The sequence below is a fragment of the Alternaria dauci genome, chromosome 2 (genome assembly GCF_042100115.1).
Source record: "Alternaria dauci strain A2016 chromosome 2, whole genome shotgun sequence".
Taxonomy (NCBI): domain Eukaryota; kingdom Fungi; phylum Ascomycota; class Dothideomycetes; order Pleosporales; family Pleosporaceae; genus Alternaria; species Alternaria dauci.
The window spans coordinates 1,806,311-1,823,327 of record NC_091273.1 but is presented as its reverse complement, the minus strand read 5'-3'; the positions used below and the strand labels follow the sequence as shown (position 1 = coordinate 1,823,327).

Sequence of the window (17,017 nt, the reverse complement as noted above, 5' to 3'; positions counted from 1 at the left end):
TTGCTGAACGTATGTGTTAGCGTGGGATACGTCGCGCAGGTAAGCTATTTTCCGATGTAAAGATAGCGCCAACTCCGAGGGGGTGCGGGAGCTGGATGACGCATGAAAAAGCAATGCTCGGCTTTGTTTGAGCTTTACTGAATGTGATGGCGATTGCAGGAGTTGTGGGCCTGATGTTCCCAAGGTTCGAGGCTGTGTTGCAGATCTTGTCGAGCCGATCTCCGGACTGTTGATTGTGGTTGTGACGTCTCGGCCAATGACGTATCGGCACGCTGCTGGCCTTTTATATACATGTCTTCACGAATACTCGCATAGGAACGCAGTGACTTGATTGATATTGATACACTTATTAAACTTGGTACTAGGATGCAGTCGACGACTAGAACGCCGAAACAAGGTGCCTGTGGGGGCAGGTATCTGAGAATGCAATCAGTCATGCGTTGGACTCGCCTTTGCGTCATGCAATGTCGTTATAATTGGAAGAAAAGGAAGTGAAGTGCACGAGAATGTGTTGAGAACAACAATGACGAGGTGGACGCCGAAGCGAATCGATACAAGATGCAGATAACCGAGTGTGACAGGCGACGCATGGTGGATGGTGGCGCGTCCCCATGCGACAAACTCAACCAATCGCATCACATTATACCCTTGAGCCCGCGAAAGCCACCGGTTTTGGAAGACGACGGCTTCTTTTGTTCCTTCTCTTTGACCTTCTTTCCAATGTTCTGAGCGCCACCTGTCGCATAGTCAGTCTCTGATCTTGCAAGATGTGCTGCAGACGGCTTACCCCGGCCGTATATCCGGACTTCTGATTTGGGCTCTACTTTCTCTTTTCTGTCCTTGTTGGAGCTGCCGTCGGTGTCGGCAGAGAAGCTACTCTGTCCGCTAGACTGGGGCTTTGGAGCCTGAAACTGGCTGTGCAGCGAGGCGTCATAGGCTGCGGAGAAGTCCGGCGCACAGTTTCCCCCAAACCCAGGGTAGGGCGATGGCGCGGTTTGCGATCGTTGCGGCTTTCCGTGTTGTAGTGATTCGAGCCTAGCGGGACGGAGCGGTGACGGAGCCGCCCCGGGGCTGTGTACTGACTCCGGGGAGCGGTACTCGTAGTATTCCTGCTCTTCGCGTGGGGGGGCCTCTGTAGTCGAGAGGGGCGGCAAGTACCGCGAGCCGTAGTTGTTCGCTGTTCGGACGCTCGAGTTGCGACTGATACGCGACGTGCCGAAATCGATTTGGCCGGCCTTGTCCCGAGGGTAGAGCTGCCCCATCTCGGCCTCCCGCTCGGCTTCGAGATCGTGATACTTCATCTGCAGCTCGGTGTACTGCTCCAGGAGACGGTAGTGCGTCTTTTTCAGCTGTTGCATCTTGGCGTGGCTCGCTGCGAGCGCCGAGTCGAGCATCTGCTGGACGGAGGACGGGAGCTGTCCTGGTTTGCCGGTGCTTCTGTCAGACGTCTGCAAGCGTGACTCTAGCTCCATGATTCGGCGTTCGTAAGCCTTGATCGATCGTTCGCGGTCTTGCTCCCGGCTGTTCAAGCGCATGTTTGCAATCTCGAGATCGTTGCGCAGGTCGTTGCGCTCCTGAATGAGGCTGTGCAGCTCTTTCCTCTGGTCCTCGAATGCTATGATCTTATCCTGAGCAGACTCAAGCTCTCGTCGAATGTCACTGTAGTCCTCGAGTTCATATTCCAATGCTTTCGTTCGTTGCTGTGCTTTTAGCTGCTCTGCCTCGGCCCTCTCGACAATCTTCTTGAGTTGCTCGTAGTCTGACTGCGTCCTTTGTAGTTCGTATCGTAGACCGCCTTCATCACTGTGCCACATCTTCTCACTCTCTTTGTACGAGCGGACCTTGTTGTTCAGCTCACTCTCCCATTTCTTGGACTGGCTTCGGCTTGTGAGAGTCTCCTTCTTGAGTTGGGCATACAGCTCGTTGGCCTTGGCGAGTTTGGCCTTGAGCGTCTTGTTGGTGTTGATCAGATTCTGGGTCTCGGCTTCGACGGTTGCTTCTTTGATGTGCTTCCGTTGCAGCTGTCCAATGTGGGCAAGGTGTTGTAGTTTGAGGTAGCGCTCAAAGTTGAGGTCGTTCCGGAGTAGCATAATCTCTCGTTGCAGGGACGCCATGGTGTGGTTCTGGAAGTCGCTCTGGCCAGCAGTCTGTCCGGATATTGACTGAACGAAACTATCTAGACTGGGCTGCTGTGCTACAGACCGATGTGCCAAGGAGCTAGTTGTGTCCGGCTTCTTTGCATCAGCAGTGGGAGGCAGTGTTGGAGAGTCCATCATGTCGCGACCTTTGAGCAGGGGAGAAGCCATCGACTTGATAGACACGGCAGACTTGAGTGACTTGCTCCGTGGTACTTCGACATCTGGAACTTGTGGCGCCTCACCCGAAACGTTCATGGTCGATTGGGTGTTCCTCCAGCTCTCATCTGAGTCGTGCACGGTCGTGCCGTCCTGGTCGTCTAGAGTGAAATGCGAGGGTATTTCTGGGACAGGGGGTAGAGCTGCGTTGGGAGGAGGACCGGGATGCTCCAGTGTCGAGGACACGGCAACGCAGAGATCCATGCACTCGACGACGACATCTGCAGGGTCGCTCTTCAGCCATCTGTTTTCGCTCAGCTCGTCTTCGACTGTGGTAGTGAACATGTTGGGGTGCAGCAGATGGACACGGCGATAGGGTTCCGTCCGGCTGTGGATGAGGTCCTGGTCCAGGTCAAAGTCTCGTGCTCCAGGGAAGTTGAGCGACTTGAGATACTTCCTCGGCTTGCGCACGAAACTCATAAAGTTGAGTGGGAACAGGCCGTACAGAAAGGTGAAGTAGTGCATGAGGGTCGGCGGTGGCGAGTCTGGGTAGTCCATGGATGGCTGCACCTGCTCCCACGCCTGCTCCGAGCTGTCGTGGGTTTCCTCGTCTTCACCTTCGCTGTCGTCGTCGTCGTCGTTGTCGTGCATATCCATATCGCCAGCTTTGGCGTCAGTGTTCCCCAGCTTATCCCAACACAAGACACGGCAGTAGACAAGGAACATCTTCTCGAGGTGGTGATCCGAGGTCAGCGCGCCACATATGTGAGGCAGGAACATGATGAGCACGACCAGGGCCAGTTCGATGACGGTGGACGAGTTGTCGATAAGCAGGCACTTCTCCAGGTTCTGGATGAGGGAGGTTTCTAGCACGAGGTGGAGGTGGGGCGGCTGGAGGCGGACAAAAGCACTGAGCAGGTTCAGGGCCTGGATGCGATGCTGCTTCTGCACGAGGAGGCTGTCGAGGGTGAGGAGGAGGATCTAGAACAGTCAGCCAGGGCCATGTGCGCGGTAGAAGAACAACCTTTGGCATCTTGCGCCCAAAGGCGACCAAGACAGACTCGAGCTCATGGGCGATGAAGTCGTTCTCTGGAGACACGGTCTCGGCCGGCACCTTGGTCCTGGCGAGATATGCGTCGAGAATCTTGTTGGTGAAGAGGGCGGACAAGCGGGCGTGCTCTCCATCGTGGTCCTCGCCGGGGTCGTAGACCAAGATGCTCTGGACAAAGGCCCTGGCGTCTTCAATCTCGCCCTTCTTGTAGCCGATGCCGTCGATGACTGGGCGCAGGGCCGAGTTCCACCAGGCCGTCAGACGCGCCTCGCCTGTTATCGCGGGCCGAAGCAGGCGCAGAACTGATAAGAAGGCGGCGCGCTTGTCGGGGCTGTTTGCGACATGGCGCAGGTACAGCGCGTGGAGATCGTCGTGGAAGCGCTGGGAGTCGTGGTCGTCGATGTCGTCATAGCGCTGGAGGAAGGCGTCGATGGTGGCATAGAGCTCGTCGGGCAGAGGGTCGGACACCGTCGGGGCAGCAAAGACGGTGTTCAGCGCCTTGAGCGACTCGCGCATAGACCTGGGGGTGTCAGCGACGCGGCCAGTCACATGTTTGCGGTGGGAGCAGCGTACCCAGACATGGTTCAATTGCACCTCGACTTGCCGTGGTGGTTGCACTTGGGCGATGGGAGCGATGGGCGACGAGCGAAGGGCAATGGGCAATGGGCAATGGGCAATGGGCGATGGGAAAAGTGCAGTCTATGAGCGGCAGCGTGCACGAGTAAGTGTGTCACTGCCCATGCGGGTGCCGTCTGTCTGGGGGAGCCACAGCTTTTTGACAGCGGGAATGCGTGGGGTGACGATGGTGAGGGAGCAGCAGCAGAGGGACCGCAACTTCAGTGCCACGCCTTTACACACACACGACACTATCTGATGCTCCTTTTGCGCAAGCATGGCCCCGTGGATGTGCAGCGCTATTGAGCAAACCCCGGAGACGCGCCAAAACAAATGCTCGTCGCACTGCCGGCGTCCCAAGTGCCTCGCAGCATCCCCGTCCTGTTGGCGTTGACCATGCTAACCCAACCGGGGTGCAGCGCCCAGTCGCGGCTAGAGGCCCGTGCGCCACTTCCCTGCAAGCCACCACAAACGGCCTGGACGCCATCATGATTGCTTCTGCCTCCCCCTGGACACACCCCATCTGCCCACCCTGCGCCCATTTCGTCAACCCCGTGTCCAACTGCTGTCATCCACCAGTCTGCAATCCATGCCTCTGTCAATCATGTCTGGTGCATCATGGTTTGTGAATCATGTGTTTGCCAGTCACGTGTCTATGCACCACTTGCCGTCTGCCCGTCACAACACCAGCCGCGCCACACACGATCAAACACGATCAAACACCAATCTATCTCAATCCATCATGTCACGGCGACTGTCCGAATCCATCGTGTTGGATTCGCCCTGGACCCTTGCTGCGCATCCCGACTCGACTCCAACAGCCTCTACCACGGCACTCGCTCGCCGGACCACCAATCACACACGCCTCTGAGGCACATTTCCTACCCAAGCCTCTAACCGTCGCGTGCCTCGCCCTATCATTTCGTGTGTCAGCCATGCCGTTATCTTTCCCTTCGGCTCATGCTCTATATTGAAAAATGTCCCGGCGTGGCGTTTCGCTTTGCTTGGGCGGGCTCGGATCAGATAGTACCTAGTACGCTAGATGCGGCAGCCCTGCAGGCACTTACCCCAATATTCACATGTCCAACTGCAGCAAACTCTATACACAGGGTCCCCTTATGCACAAAGCAACAGTCTTCTCGTTGCTTGCTAGCAGAAGCCGATCTTGCTTCATCTGAAGATGCGCTACAATAAACTTTTCCAAGGCCGTCGAGTTGCGCGGGATGCGCCGAAGCGGACGTCCTCTGCCCACACCATCGCCAATTACCGATACCGACAGCACGGTACCCTCGGACCCATGCCGTTGTGCACCTTTGCCCCATAACTCTCCCTCTTATCGCAAGCATTTCGCCCATCCGCGCCATTCCGACATTCCATTACAATTTCCATCACACCTTCTCTATCAACATTAGCGAATCGACCCCGGCGGCCCCCCTTCCGATCGGCTCAACAGTAGCACCGTATGCTGGGAGCAAACGCGATCGCCCCTGGGTGTCTCGCCTATGACAGTCTTAATCTACTTGCGCTTTACAGGATACATGACCCAGACGTAAAAGTGAATCGAAAATTGAGAAACGGCCTTGTACAAAGTGCAAATGAGACACTGGCCGTGTTTTTTAGCCACAACATTAGGCCACGAGCGCGACGTCGTCTTTGTGCACTTCCCGGCCCACCACCAAGACGGCAAAAGTCCTTGGGTCTCGCGAGCAATGACCAACGCGTCAACATTGCGGTGAGTGGGTCCAAACAAGTCGTGTTCATCTGGAAAGCAGAAACATTGTAGAAGAGATAGAAGCGACGGAGATCAAGAGAGATACTGGGGAACGAAACGCACTAAATGCAAGCGGATATAAAGCCGAGAATCGAACTAGCCTCTTTGTCGCGGACAGTAAGCACATTGTGAAGACGTGCTGAAACTTTATGGTTGAGAGTACAATCGCCACAATGGCCTGAGAATGTCTGCAAGTACAATCTAGAAGTCGGGTAATTTGATTTGTGCAAGCTCGAATGTCTCCATCCACATGCTTGCTTACGCTATGCTTAGTGTACACACCAGTCGTCGTGCCGGCACTCACTTATGCAAGACGCTTGGTAAGGATGATATCCTGCACCTGGTGGTGGAAGACAAGTCACGCCTCCAGTATACCCCCGCTCCTCAAGAGAAAGAGCCTACGTAGGTACACCAACAACCTCGAACTGGTAGTTGCACAGCGGCTTCGAGTCCGTTACCTCAATACTTCCATATCCGCCGCCTACCATGGTACTCCCGTCCCAGACCTCCAACTGCACCTTTCCTGGGATCAGCTTCTCGAGCCCAGTGAACTTGAACTTGTTGAAGCCAGGGCGTAGACCCGTCTGATTCAGCTCCCTGGTGCCGACGTTGACAACTGCGACGAGGTTCGTCTTGCCTTCGGGGACGAGCACTACGCCGGACACGGCATCCTCGGCGGCAATTGCAATGTCTCCTGATTTGACTACGTCGTCGTCGTAGCAGGTACCGCCGACTGTAAGTGTGTGATGCCAGAAAGTGCCCTGCACGGCCTTGCCGTTGGTGGGATGCATGTTCGCTGTTGTGCGATCGCCCCTCTTCCACGCAGAGATGAAAGGCTGGAGAATTTGCCAGTAGCCCGTATGGTCAAAGTCATCTGTGAGATCTTTCGTTCTGTTGTCCAACGGCTCTGGGTGAAGCTTTCCCATGTAGTGACCCTCACCACCATCATTCCAGGTCTGGAGCTGCACCATGTCCGGCTGCAGATCGAGTATTTGGCCGAACCTGTTTTCCAGATTATCTTCGCCACGACGGTACCAGTTGTCATTGGTGCTGAGATGCTTGTTCTGCACTGGTGAGATGCCCATCATGAACAGCTTGTTCGCGTTGTTGGCGGCGGTCTGGAACGTACGGTCTGTCGCGGCAGATACAGCGACTTTCCTGTCTTGCGTCGCAGGCCACGAGTTCCAGTTGAATACGCCATCGAGAGCGGTACGGCTCTCGAAGAAGTTGGTGCTCGGATTGTAGATCTCAGAGAAGCCGGGTACGACTAGCACGTTGCCCACTTTGCCCTTGAACTTGTTCCAATCGTCATCTACAAAGTCCTCACCCCCGAAAGTAGACAGGAGAGGCTTGTCGATATTATCAGACGGGTCTCGCATCTTGAGGTAGGAACGACGAGTGCTGTAATCTTTGAAGTAATCGGCGTAATCCATGGGACTCTTCAGAATGCCATGGCCATGGTCAAACGAGAAGAATAGGTTGAAACCGCCAATGTCGTCGGCATTATCGAACATGTAGTTTACGGTGTCATTGGACCACCACTCGAACTGGTCTGGGATTTGTCAGAAGGCGCTGAGCGAACTTGAGTTGACAAGAGTCTGTACCAAAGTTGAGCGCGAAGCCGTCCAACCCAATTCCCTTTGCGTCGAGAATATCCTGACGAACGTCGTTATTTTGGAGACCACCCACCATGTAGTGGGCCACTCTGCGCAAAAATCAGTTTATTTGAACATCCAACACCAGGATATCTACTTACATCGGCCTGTCGACAACAGATCGTGGTGTAGTCCGACCAGCGACAGCGCTAGCCACAAGGCCAACAGCGAATGTAGAAACAACGCGCATCTTGTGTCTTCAGATTCCTGTACGATACCAAGTCTGTGAAGTGGTTGACGGTGGGCTAAGTGATCGTGCCATGCTACTTTATAGGTAGCCTCGATATCGTATTGCGTAGCGCATTCAAGCATGTGTCTGCCTAAGGCGACCTACTGCACAGCCCGTGGCAGCCTCACCATCTGGACAGTGACGGTACGAAATGAAAACTAGGCCTGCCGGCAGGCATGTCGATCGAGACGGTAGCATTGTAGCCCCACTGTCTTTCCACTATATCCGGATAACCCTCCATGGATATTTACGCAAAGTCTCTCCCACTCTCTTGTACCAATCCAGCGATTATGGACCTGCCAACGCCTTGCCTTTCACCTTGTTGTTAAGGATCGATGGGACGGATGCACTGATTGCAACGAATGCGAAACAATTGCAAGGACCGTTCCGCGCATCTCCGCAACGCCACGTGGATTCGGGCCACCAGCTGTGGAGACGCTTAAAAAACCGCGTGCGTCAGTCAAGCATTATTGGCATTGTTGAACCGCGACCAACGAGCCGTCTTGTGAGCCTTTGATTCTAGAAAACGCGTCGTTGCAAGACGTGTTACGCGACGGGCCGTCATGTGGATGAAAAAGGCAGGTCAGTCTAATCAGATTTGGTGCTAACATGGTCGCTTCCTGATACCTCGGTAGGCTCCCGCCTCGCCGACTTTATCCACTAAGGTCCACGGCAATAACAGGGTCCAACACGTCCGCGGAATGCCATGAGACTATGATGTCGTGTTTCCATGTGCTAACTGGTAGCGAGTCGTCCAGACGCACGTGGGTCGGTAATTGGAGCGTTACTATACAACAGTCCGAGAGTGCGTTGGTGAAATAGACTCCATCGATCTGAAGACGTCATCTCAAGTGTCTTCATTCTTGTATTAATGCGTCTTGACCGGCATCTGGCAACGACTGTGTTGCACAAATATCCCTACTAGACTGACTACATCCACCAACGTGAGCTTTCCATCAACACGACGTTCTTCTCTTCTCTTCTCCACCCTGCTGGCCTACTGCTTATCTCCCCTCTCGCCCAGGCCCTCTTTCCCTCCTTCCACCTTTGTCTCGCCTCCAATTCCTGTTGTCCTAGTGGGCTGCGCCTGGTAGTCTGGCTGCTTGGCCGGATGATCGTCTCCGCTCTTGTGCTCATCTTTTGACGCACTGGACTGGGGGTCCGTATTTTGCGTGTCCGATCGCATCTTCGCGTTTGGTGCGGCGGAGGAGTTTTTAGATGGGTCCGGGAGGTTGGAAGCTGGATTCGGTGTGTCCATCAGCTTTGCGTGGCTGGGTGTGGTAGTGAAAGCGCGCAGTTGACATCTGATTGGGCGTTGGAAGGCGCGGAGACGGAGGCTGATTGACGACATGTTGGGCATGAATCAGTAATATCGCCGAAACTCGTGGGGATTATTGGGATTTCTTGAGAGAATTCTACAGATAAATAGGCTTCAAAGTCACTAACGGTTAGAAAGCATGACGAGTGTCAGAAGCTCGGTTGTTGCAAGACGGATATGTGATGTCATTGTGACCGCTCCGGCAGTGGCGAAGATCCGTAGTTGCCCTGGAGTCGTGGGGCCACAACGTGGTATCCCTGATGCAGTTCTACGCACGTTTCGCATGCACACAGGGAAAGGAAGAAATCGTGTTACCAGATGCGCTTGCCATGCCTGGCCATGTGTTGTAGTAGCACGTGCTTCATGCATTAGCGTGTCGACTAGGCTGCATTGGGTGACATTGATTTTCTTCCGAACTCGATGTCTGTAGAGCCTTGCGACGACATACTGTGATGCCAAAGAGGAATTACGAGAAACTGAAATCGTAGACTGGCTGACAACAGGCAAAGCAGTGTACGCATCTTAATTACGTTCATGGGCCTTGCAATGAAGACCCCATAGCTGTGCATCGACCAGTGTACCTAGGTAGAGGATGACCTCACCCGCATGATCTACCACACAACATCCCCAGCGCGGCATCAATTCTTCTGTTCACTATCTTCGTTCGCGAAAATGACGCCTGCGTAGCTGGGAATACCGAGTATGTGTCCTGGCCCATATTTTCAGCAAACTTACACGGCTTCCTCGACACCATCCGTGTTGAGGGGGTCATGGAACACACACAAGTCGTGCTGATCACCCCTCCACCCATTAATAGATACGTGGTTGAGACATGAGAAGACAAATCTGCCAGAGAAAACGAGGACATGGATCAATGGAGAAAAGAAGGCCTAAGGCACAAGACGTGCATGAGCAACAAGAAGTATGCAGGTGGTATCATGCAGACTGCAGAAGGGTACGAAAAGACGGTGAGGGTTGTTGAGCCTAACCTCTGACACGACATCGTGTATGCAATTCTTACAGAAGAGGTATGGCGGTACGGTGAGTAGATACCGCCAGTGTGCGGCCTCTTGGGCACCAAGTTGGTCACTGCAAGGTGGTTCACGGACGGGCTGCGTCTAGATATCAAAAGATACAGAGTGCTGAATGACGGACTATTGGGTTAGTGACCACAAAGTGGCCAGGGCTGGCACCAAGAGGCTATGAACCTGTATGCAACCATGCATTCGTTCTGCTGGGTATTTGATCCGCTCAACCACGCTCAACCCCTGTTCAAAGTGTTGCCTGAACCTTTAGGGTTTGCCTCTACGTACTCATCCCATGCTCGCTGCTTCATCGTTTCTTCGTCTGCGGCGACAAGATCGTCCTCATTCGGCTCAGGCTGTATATCAGACTGGGGGCCTCCACCCTCGATCATGCCACCTCGGCGCTTCTCTTCCTCTAGGTATTCGTCGATAGTCATTGTCGGTAGGCTGTGGTCCGGACGGAAGACGTTCTTCTTCAGGGTTTGGCGGCTGTCCAGTAGCGTAAAAGGCCGCATGGGTTTGCCGTCACTGCTCAAGATGGGCCCAGAGTACCTCAGGCCAGCATACTGACCATCAAGGCGCTCAGAATAGCCGTCTTTATCTCTACCGTCCTGTCGGCCGTCGGGCGCTTGCTGTCCCTGCCCCTGTGGGGGCGCGGGTGGAGCTAGCGAGATAATGTGCAACTCCTGGGCCATCGACTCCAGCGAAGCAAACGTCTGATGCACCATAAACGCCAGGTTGGTCAGATGCAACTCTCGTACCACTTGCTCGTCCTGTTCGGCGAGCTTGGGATTTTGTCGCAGGTACTGTTGTCGCGTGTCTTAGCCCCAGATTCGACCCGTAAAAGCATGATTAGGGTGAACACGTACCTCGAGCTTCCGCTTCAGTTCCTTCTCCTCCCTGAATCGGGAAATCTTTGCGTCCCGTCTTGCCGCGGCATCCCGCGTGTTAGCGGTAGAGAAGTTGTCCTTATCTTCCATGTAGGCTTCCAAGAGCCTCGCGTCCGCCTTGCCAAGCACATCGTACGAATCCAGGAGCTTGAGAAATCGCTCATAGTGCCCCCGCGCGCGTAGCAGGTTCTGTTTGCGGTTTGATATGTCAGTGTTGAAGATCTTTTGTATGAGTTCTGCCAGGTGATAGTTTATCGCCATGTATCTACGCGGGTAAGCGAGGGCCATGCGCACGGGATCGTGGGGTGGGCCGGAACACGCACTGTAGATCAGACGACGATATGTCCTCCAGAGTCTCATTTGGGCTGAACAACGACACCTGCTCCGATATCTTGAGACATTCTTCGTAGGTGGCGATTGTCGCGCCGAGGTTTTCCTGACAGGTGGGACCGTTGGTTTCGTAAGAAGAAGAGAGCTCTTCGCGCGCCCTCTCGGCTTTGGAAAATAATCCCCGGAGACTCTGCGGCTCGTTCGACATTGTGCAGCGGTTCGGACTGAGGATTGTGATGTTTAGGAAATGGCAGCGGGGAGACACGTGAGAGCGTGAGTTGGCGTTGATGAGTCAGCACCGACACTTCCCAAATCGCGTACCCCGCTATCGCCGCGAGCACACCGCACGCTTCTGAAAGCGGTACAAACGCATCTGATGCGGCCAAGTTCGTCCGGCATGTTCAAACGTTCGCGGCTGCTTAATTGGACCAGGACGAGCGGGTTCGTCTAAGTACCCGTTGTCGGGTACATGCACCGTTTGCTCGCTCACAGACGCGCAACGCCTGCGCAAATACTGGCCGCGCTCTTACCCTTGGTCGCCAGCTGTATCCATGGGATTGCCTCCGCCTTCACACTCTGAGTCCTGTGATGAGTTTCTACTAACCCTTGGCAATCAACAGCATGGCGGATGCCACAAGCACATCGTGGGTGGCACTCGAGGAGGAACAGGAAGACCACTTCTCGTTCGAGGAGCCATCTGCATCTTCCGATTCTGAAGACGAAGCCAAGATAACCAAGGAGACAACCCTACAAGATGAGGACGAAGACGACGACTCTGATGTAGACGCTGACATTGCGCGCACGCACGACCCGAGCACAACATCAGAGAAGCGCAGAGCGCAGAACCAGGTCTTGAGAGCCTTTGCCGCTTGCATCAGTTCGCACTTGACACAGAAGGAAGTCGACGACGCTGCCGCAAAGACTGCCAACGAAGAGCAGCTCTCGATCCGCGAAATCCTGGCCAAACAAGAGGGCGCCGCGCGCATCACAAACCCACGCGACTATCAAACCGAACTGTTCCAGAGGGCCAAGAGCGAGAACGTGATAGCGGTGCTGGACACGGGTTCCGGCAAGACCCACATCGCAACTCTACTCCTGCAACATGTTCTGGACGGCGAGCTTGAACACCGGGCTGCAGGGAGCATGCCCAAGATTGCGTTCTTCCTGGTAGACTCAGTCAACCTCGTCTTCCAACAGGCAAACGTTTTGCGCTGCGGGCTGGACCAGAACGTGGAGGGTATATGTGGTGCCATGGGTGCATCGCTATGGTCGAAATCGACCTGGCAGAGTCACTTTCAGCGCAACATGGTGATAGTATGTACCGCTGAGGTTCTTGTGCAGTGTATGATGCACTCCTTCATCACCATGGCCCAGATAAGTCTCCTCATCTTTGATGAGGCCCACCATGCAAAGGGCAACCACCCTTACGCCCGTCTGATGAAAGACTACTACGTTCATGAACCGGTGCTTTCCAACCGGCCTCGGATTTTTGGGATGACAGCTTCTCCGATCGATACAAGAGGATTGTCGATTGATCACATCAGAGAAGTCGCGAATGATCTTGAGAAACTACTGCATTCCAAGATAATTACCACGTCTGAGAGCGTTCTCGCTTCAAACAGTATCAGCAGGCCCATTGAGGAGATAGCGGTATATGAACGGCTGCAGGACGAATACGAGACGCCCCTGCATCAAAAAATAAAAGCCAAGTTTGGAGACATAACAGCGTTCAAGAAGCTCTTCGTCGCGTCTAAGCACCACGGCTCAGAGCTGGGTCGTTGGGCTTCCGACATGTATTGGTCTTTTGCTTTTACTGACGAGCAGAGTCGCAAGCTCGAAGATCGTGAGCACCTCAAGCACAACAAGATTCAGCAAGACGGCGCGGCGCAAAAATGGGACGCTGAGTCCAAACGCTTACAGGAGGCAGCCACATTCGTACGACATTTTGACTTCGGTTCGTGCGCCCTTGGTGACGAAGATCTCAGCTCCAAAGTTCTTAAACTTCGCCATTGGCTCAATCTTTACTACGAGCGCGATGATGCTGCTCGTTGCATTGTCTTCGTCACGCAGCGGCAGACCGCTCGGCTGCTCCAGCTCATCTTCTCCAAGATCGGCGGGCCAAACCTCCGTTGCGGTGTTCTTGTCGGCGTCAACAATCGTGTGGGCGAGCACAACATCTCACTACGAAACCAAATTCTAACAGTCGCCAAATTTCGCCGCGGGGAACTCAACTGCCTGTTTGCCACATCCGTGGCAGAGGAAGGGCTCGATATCCCACAATGCAACCTCGTGGTCCGCTTCGATCTCTACCGCACCATGATAGCGTACGTGCAGTCTCGGGGTCGAGCAAGGCATCGCAATTCCAGATACCTTCACATGATCGAGGCTGGCAATGAAGATCACCAAAGCCGGGTCCTCGATGTCAAAAGCGACGAGGACACAATGCGAAGGTACTGCACAGCTCTTCCTCAGGATCGTCAAATCGGCGGAAATGACATTGATCTGCTAGCATTCGAAGATAAAATGTACCCAAGTTTTGTCACACAGCCTGGAGCAAAACTCACGTACCGCTCGAGCTTATCTATCCTGAACCACTTCGTAGCTACGCTGCCCGGGCCGGACAGACAGACAATGCTCCAACCCACCTACGTCATCAGTCCTCAAGTCAATTATGATGCCCTGGATCCGCAGCGGACAGGTTTTGTTTGCGAGGTAATGCTACCGGATCATTCACCTGTTGTTTCAGTCGTTGGTGACATTCAGAGCAAGAAAGCAATTGCAAAATGCTCAGCCGCTTTCGAAGCATGTCTCGAGCTGTACAAAAAAGGCTATCTCGACGATAATTTACTGCCTACGACCTACAAGAGCCTACCTGCCGGAAGAAATGCATTGTTAGCACTCAGCGAGAAAAAGAAAGGCATGTACTCCATGCTGATCAAGCCGGAGTTCTGGAAGGTCGGGCGTGGAGTCGCCCCGACGTGTCTCTATCTCACTGTCATCGATCTTGACGCGGGTTTGGATCGGCCTCATCAACCCATGGGGCTCCTTACTCGCGTTCCTTTCCCACAAATGCCAACCTTCCCCGTTTATCTCACTGATTGCAGGCCCTCTAATGTCGTCTCCCAATCCTCTCCAACTCCGCTAGATGTGTCAGCGACAACAATCGACATCCTCACAGGTTTTACTTTGCGCATATACGAGGACATCTACAACAAGCAGTATGAGAAAGATGCCAAGAAGATATCCTATTGGGTTGTCCCGGTACAGCTTGCCAAGATGTCCTCTCTGCACTCCATCACCGCCCTCGATCAAATTCTGGATATGGAACAGATTCACAAGGTCTATGAGGAGCCTACGTGGAGGTGGACACCGAAAACCGTTCCTGAGGACCTATTAGATCGGTACTTCGTAGACCCTATGAATGGAGGCCGACGTTACTACTCAAACCGCCTTGCCACACACCTCAAGCCACAAGATCCGGTGCCCAAGCACCTACCTCGTAGTGGGCACAGATTTATGGACAGCATCTTAGACTACAGTGACAGCAAGTGGGCAAAGAGCAGGGATATCTCAAGGTGGAATCAGTCACAGCCCGTCCTTGAGGTCGAAAAGATCCCCTTCCGCCGCAATCATCTTGCACGTGTCGAAGATAAAGAGAAAGGCGAGCTCGACAACCTCAAGACATACGTTTGTCCCGAGCCTCTACACATCTCTAATGTAAGCATCCAGAGATCCATCACGTATCCAGAAATACTAATGATGTAGCTCGCAACACCATTTGTAGTCACGTGCTACGTCCTCCCGGCCATCATCCATCGATTTGAGAGTTACCTCATTGCTTTGGACGCCTGCAAAGCTCTAGATCTCAATGTCAGCCCAGCGCTTGCCCTGGAGGCTCTGACCAAAGACTCTGACAATTCCGAAGAGCATGGAGAGGAGAAAATCAATTTTAAGAGCGGAATGGGCCCGAACTATGAACGGTTAGTATTTGTCCTACACATGAAACTGCCCACTAACAACCCAGTCTCGAATTTCTCGGAGATTGCTTCCTCAAGATGGCTACGTCTCTTTCGGTGTTCGTGCAACAGCCAGACGAGAACGAGTTCGAGTTCCACGTCCGCCGCATGAAAATGCTCTGCAACAAAAACCTGATGGAGACGGCGGTGGGCAAGAAGAAAGTGGTTTCTGCGGACGGAACCGAGCGGGATATTCAGCTCTATAGCTATATTCGTACCGATTCGTTCTCGCGGTGTGTAGTTGTTCTCATTGAGCTGCTCCCAACGAACTAACTCGTGCAGGCGCACATGGTACCCTGAAGGGCTCAAGCTCCTCAAAGGTAAAGGTCTGAAGAAGAGCGAAGACGATTGGCTTAAACTCACGCACAACCTGGGCGACAAGAGTGTAGCGGACGTTTGCGAGGCCTTTATCGGTGCTGCTTTCCAACAGCACTATAGGGCCGGACGCTGGAACCCCAGCGACTGGGACGAAGCTGTCAAAGCTGTCAAGCTCTTTGCCAACAGCCAGGATCATCTGATGTCGCGATGGTCGGACTATCATGACGCTTACCAGAAGCCAAAGTACCAGATCGCGGACGCCACCGCAGTGATGCTTGACACTGCTCGCAAGATTGAGATGAAGCATCCGTACCACTTCAAGTACCCTCGCCTGCTCCGATCGGCCTTTGCTCACCCGTCATACCCGTACATGTATGAGAACATACCCAACTACCAACGTCTCGAATTTCTAGGTATGTTTCCCTTCATGATATATATTCACATACACTGACCCCATTTTCTCGCCTCCAGGCGACTCTCTCCTCGACATGGCGTTCATCATGCATCTCTACTACAAGTATCCAGACAAGGACCCCCAGTGGCTCACTGAACACAAGACGCCCATGGTATCCAATAAATTCTTAGGCGCGGTATGTGTCAAGCTGGGTTGGCATGTTCATATCAAACAAAATACTGCGATCCTGAGCGCCCAAATCCGCCAATACGTCCTGGAAGCCAAGGAAGCCGAGAGGGAAGCGGGTGGTGCTGTCGACTACTGGGTGACCATCAGCGAACCGCCCAAGTGCCTGGCCGATGTAATTGAGGCATATACTGCAGCCATCTTCGTGGATGCGGAGTTTGACTTCAGCGTCGTGCAGGATTTCTTCGACATGCATCTCAAGCCCTTCTTTGAGGATATGACGCTCGACACCTATGAGAACTTCGCCTCCAACCATCCCACCACACGTCTCAGTCGCCTCCTCTTCATCGCCTTTGGCTGCAACGACTGGCGGATGGCTGCCATGGAAACGGACACGCTCATTCCTGGTAAAGGCAAGGCCATCGCTGCTATGATCATGATCCACGGGAAGGTGGTCTTTCACACATTGGGTCAGAGCGGGAGGTACGCGCGTGTCAGGGCTAGCCAGGCAGCATTGGAGAAATTGGACGGGCTTCCGCCCTATGAGTTTCGGAAGAAGTATGGCTGTGATTGCGTGTACGAGGGAGAGGGCGAGGGCGAGCAGGATGGAGCGGTACTGAAAGCAGAGGCAGAGCGGATGAAGGAAGCGATGGGTCCGAGTATCTAGACCATCGGGGCGAAATATGTGATGGCTTGAGACAAATGCTGGGCACCACAGGCTCATATAGGTTGCATAGCCAGTGTTTCTGCATGCTCTTATGCTCGTGGCAGCTTCACGGCACCAACTAGACAAAAATGATCAACGATATTTTAAACCTTGAACCAGCGGTTCATGCTTCTTGCAAGCGGTAAGGTAGACGACAAAAGCGATAGCGATTGGGACTTGTCCCATAGACAAATACCACGTGCCACATTTGCGGCGATC

The 17,017-nt window shown here is 53.7% G+C and overlaps 4 protein-coding genes across 4 annotated transcripts; 1 reads left to right on the top strand and 3 right to left on the bottom strand.

The window, feature by feature from the left end:
* Window positions 1–635: 635 nt before the first annotated feature.
* Window positions 636–3,926, bottom strand: ACET3X_002615 (uncharacterized protein; the record flags this gene model as incomplete). Its single annotated transcript, XM_069449378.1, has 4 exons — window positions 636–736; window positions 788–3,275; window positions 3,319–3,865; window positions 3,919–3,926. The coding sequence occupies 4 exons, from the start codon at window positions 3,924–3,926 to the stop codon at window positions 636–638; spliced, it is 3,144 nt and encodes a 1,047-aa protein (XP_069309162.1).
* Window positions 3,927–6,129: 2,203 nt separating this feature from the next.
* ACET3X_002614 (uncharacterized protein) lies at window positions 6,130–7,576 on the bottom strand (the record flags this gene model as incomplete). Its single annotated transcript, XM_069449377.1, has 3 exons — window positions 6,130–7,283; window positions 7,336–7,436; window positions 7,488–7,576. 3 exons carry the CDS (start codon window positions 7,574–7,576, stop codon window positions 6,130–6,132), a joined length of 1,344 nt encoding a protein of 447 aa, XP_069309161.1.
* A 2,505-nt stretch (window positions 7,577–10,081) lies between these two features.
* ACET3X_002613 (uncharacterized protein) lies at window positions 10,082–11,407 on the bottom strand. The gene is made up of 3 exons (XM_069449374.1): window positions 11,172–11,407; window positions 10,828–11,113; window positions 10,082–10,764 (listed from the first exon to the last, which is right to left on the bottom strand). The coding sequence occupies exons 1-3, from the start codon at window positions 11,384–11,386 to the stop codon at window positions 10,195–10,197; spliced, it is 1,071 nt and encodes a 356-aa protein (XP_069309160.1). The 5' UTR covers window positions 11,387–11,407; the 3' UTR covers window positions 10,082–10,194.
* A 392-nt stretch (window positions 11,408–11,799) lies between these two features.
* On the top strand, window positions 11,800–16,814 carry ACET3X_002612 (uncharacterized protein; the record flags this gene model as incomplete). Its single annotated transcript, XM_069449373.1, has 5 exons — window positions 11,800–14,895; window positions 14,944–15,158; window positions 15,203–15,427; window positions 15,477–15,925; window positions 15,984–16,814. 5 exons carry the CDS (start codon window positions 11,800–11,802, stop codon window positions 16,757–16,759), a joined length of 4,761 nt encoding a protein of 1,586 aa, XP_069309159.1. The 3' UTR covers window positions 16,760–16,814.
* Between the last annotated feature and the right edge of the window lie 203 nt (window positions 16,815–17,017).

What these genes read in the sequence shown, in the direction of transcription:
- ACET3X_002613 (XM_069449374.1), bottom strand. Translation starts at nt 11,386, where the DNA reads ATGTCGAACGAGCCGCAGAGTCTCCGGGGATTATTTTCCAAAGCCGAG. An exon ending in ATATCGTCGTCTGATCTACA is followed by an intron (nt 11,114 to 11,171) that starts GTGCGTGTTCCG and finishes TTACCCGCGTAG; the next exon opens with ATACATGGCGATAAACTATC. An exon ending in AACTGAAGCGGAAGCTCGAG is followed by an intron (nt 10,765 to 10,827) that starts GTACGTGTTCAC and finishes ACGCGACAACAG; the next exon opens with TACCTGCGACAAAATCCCAA.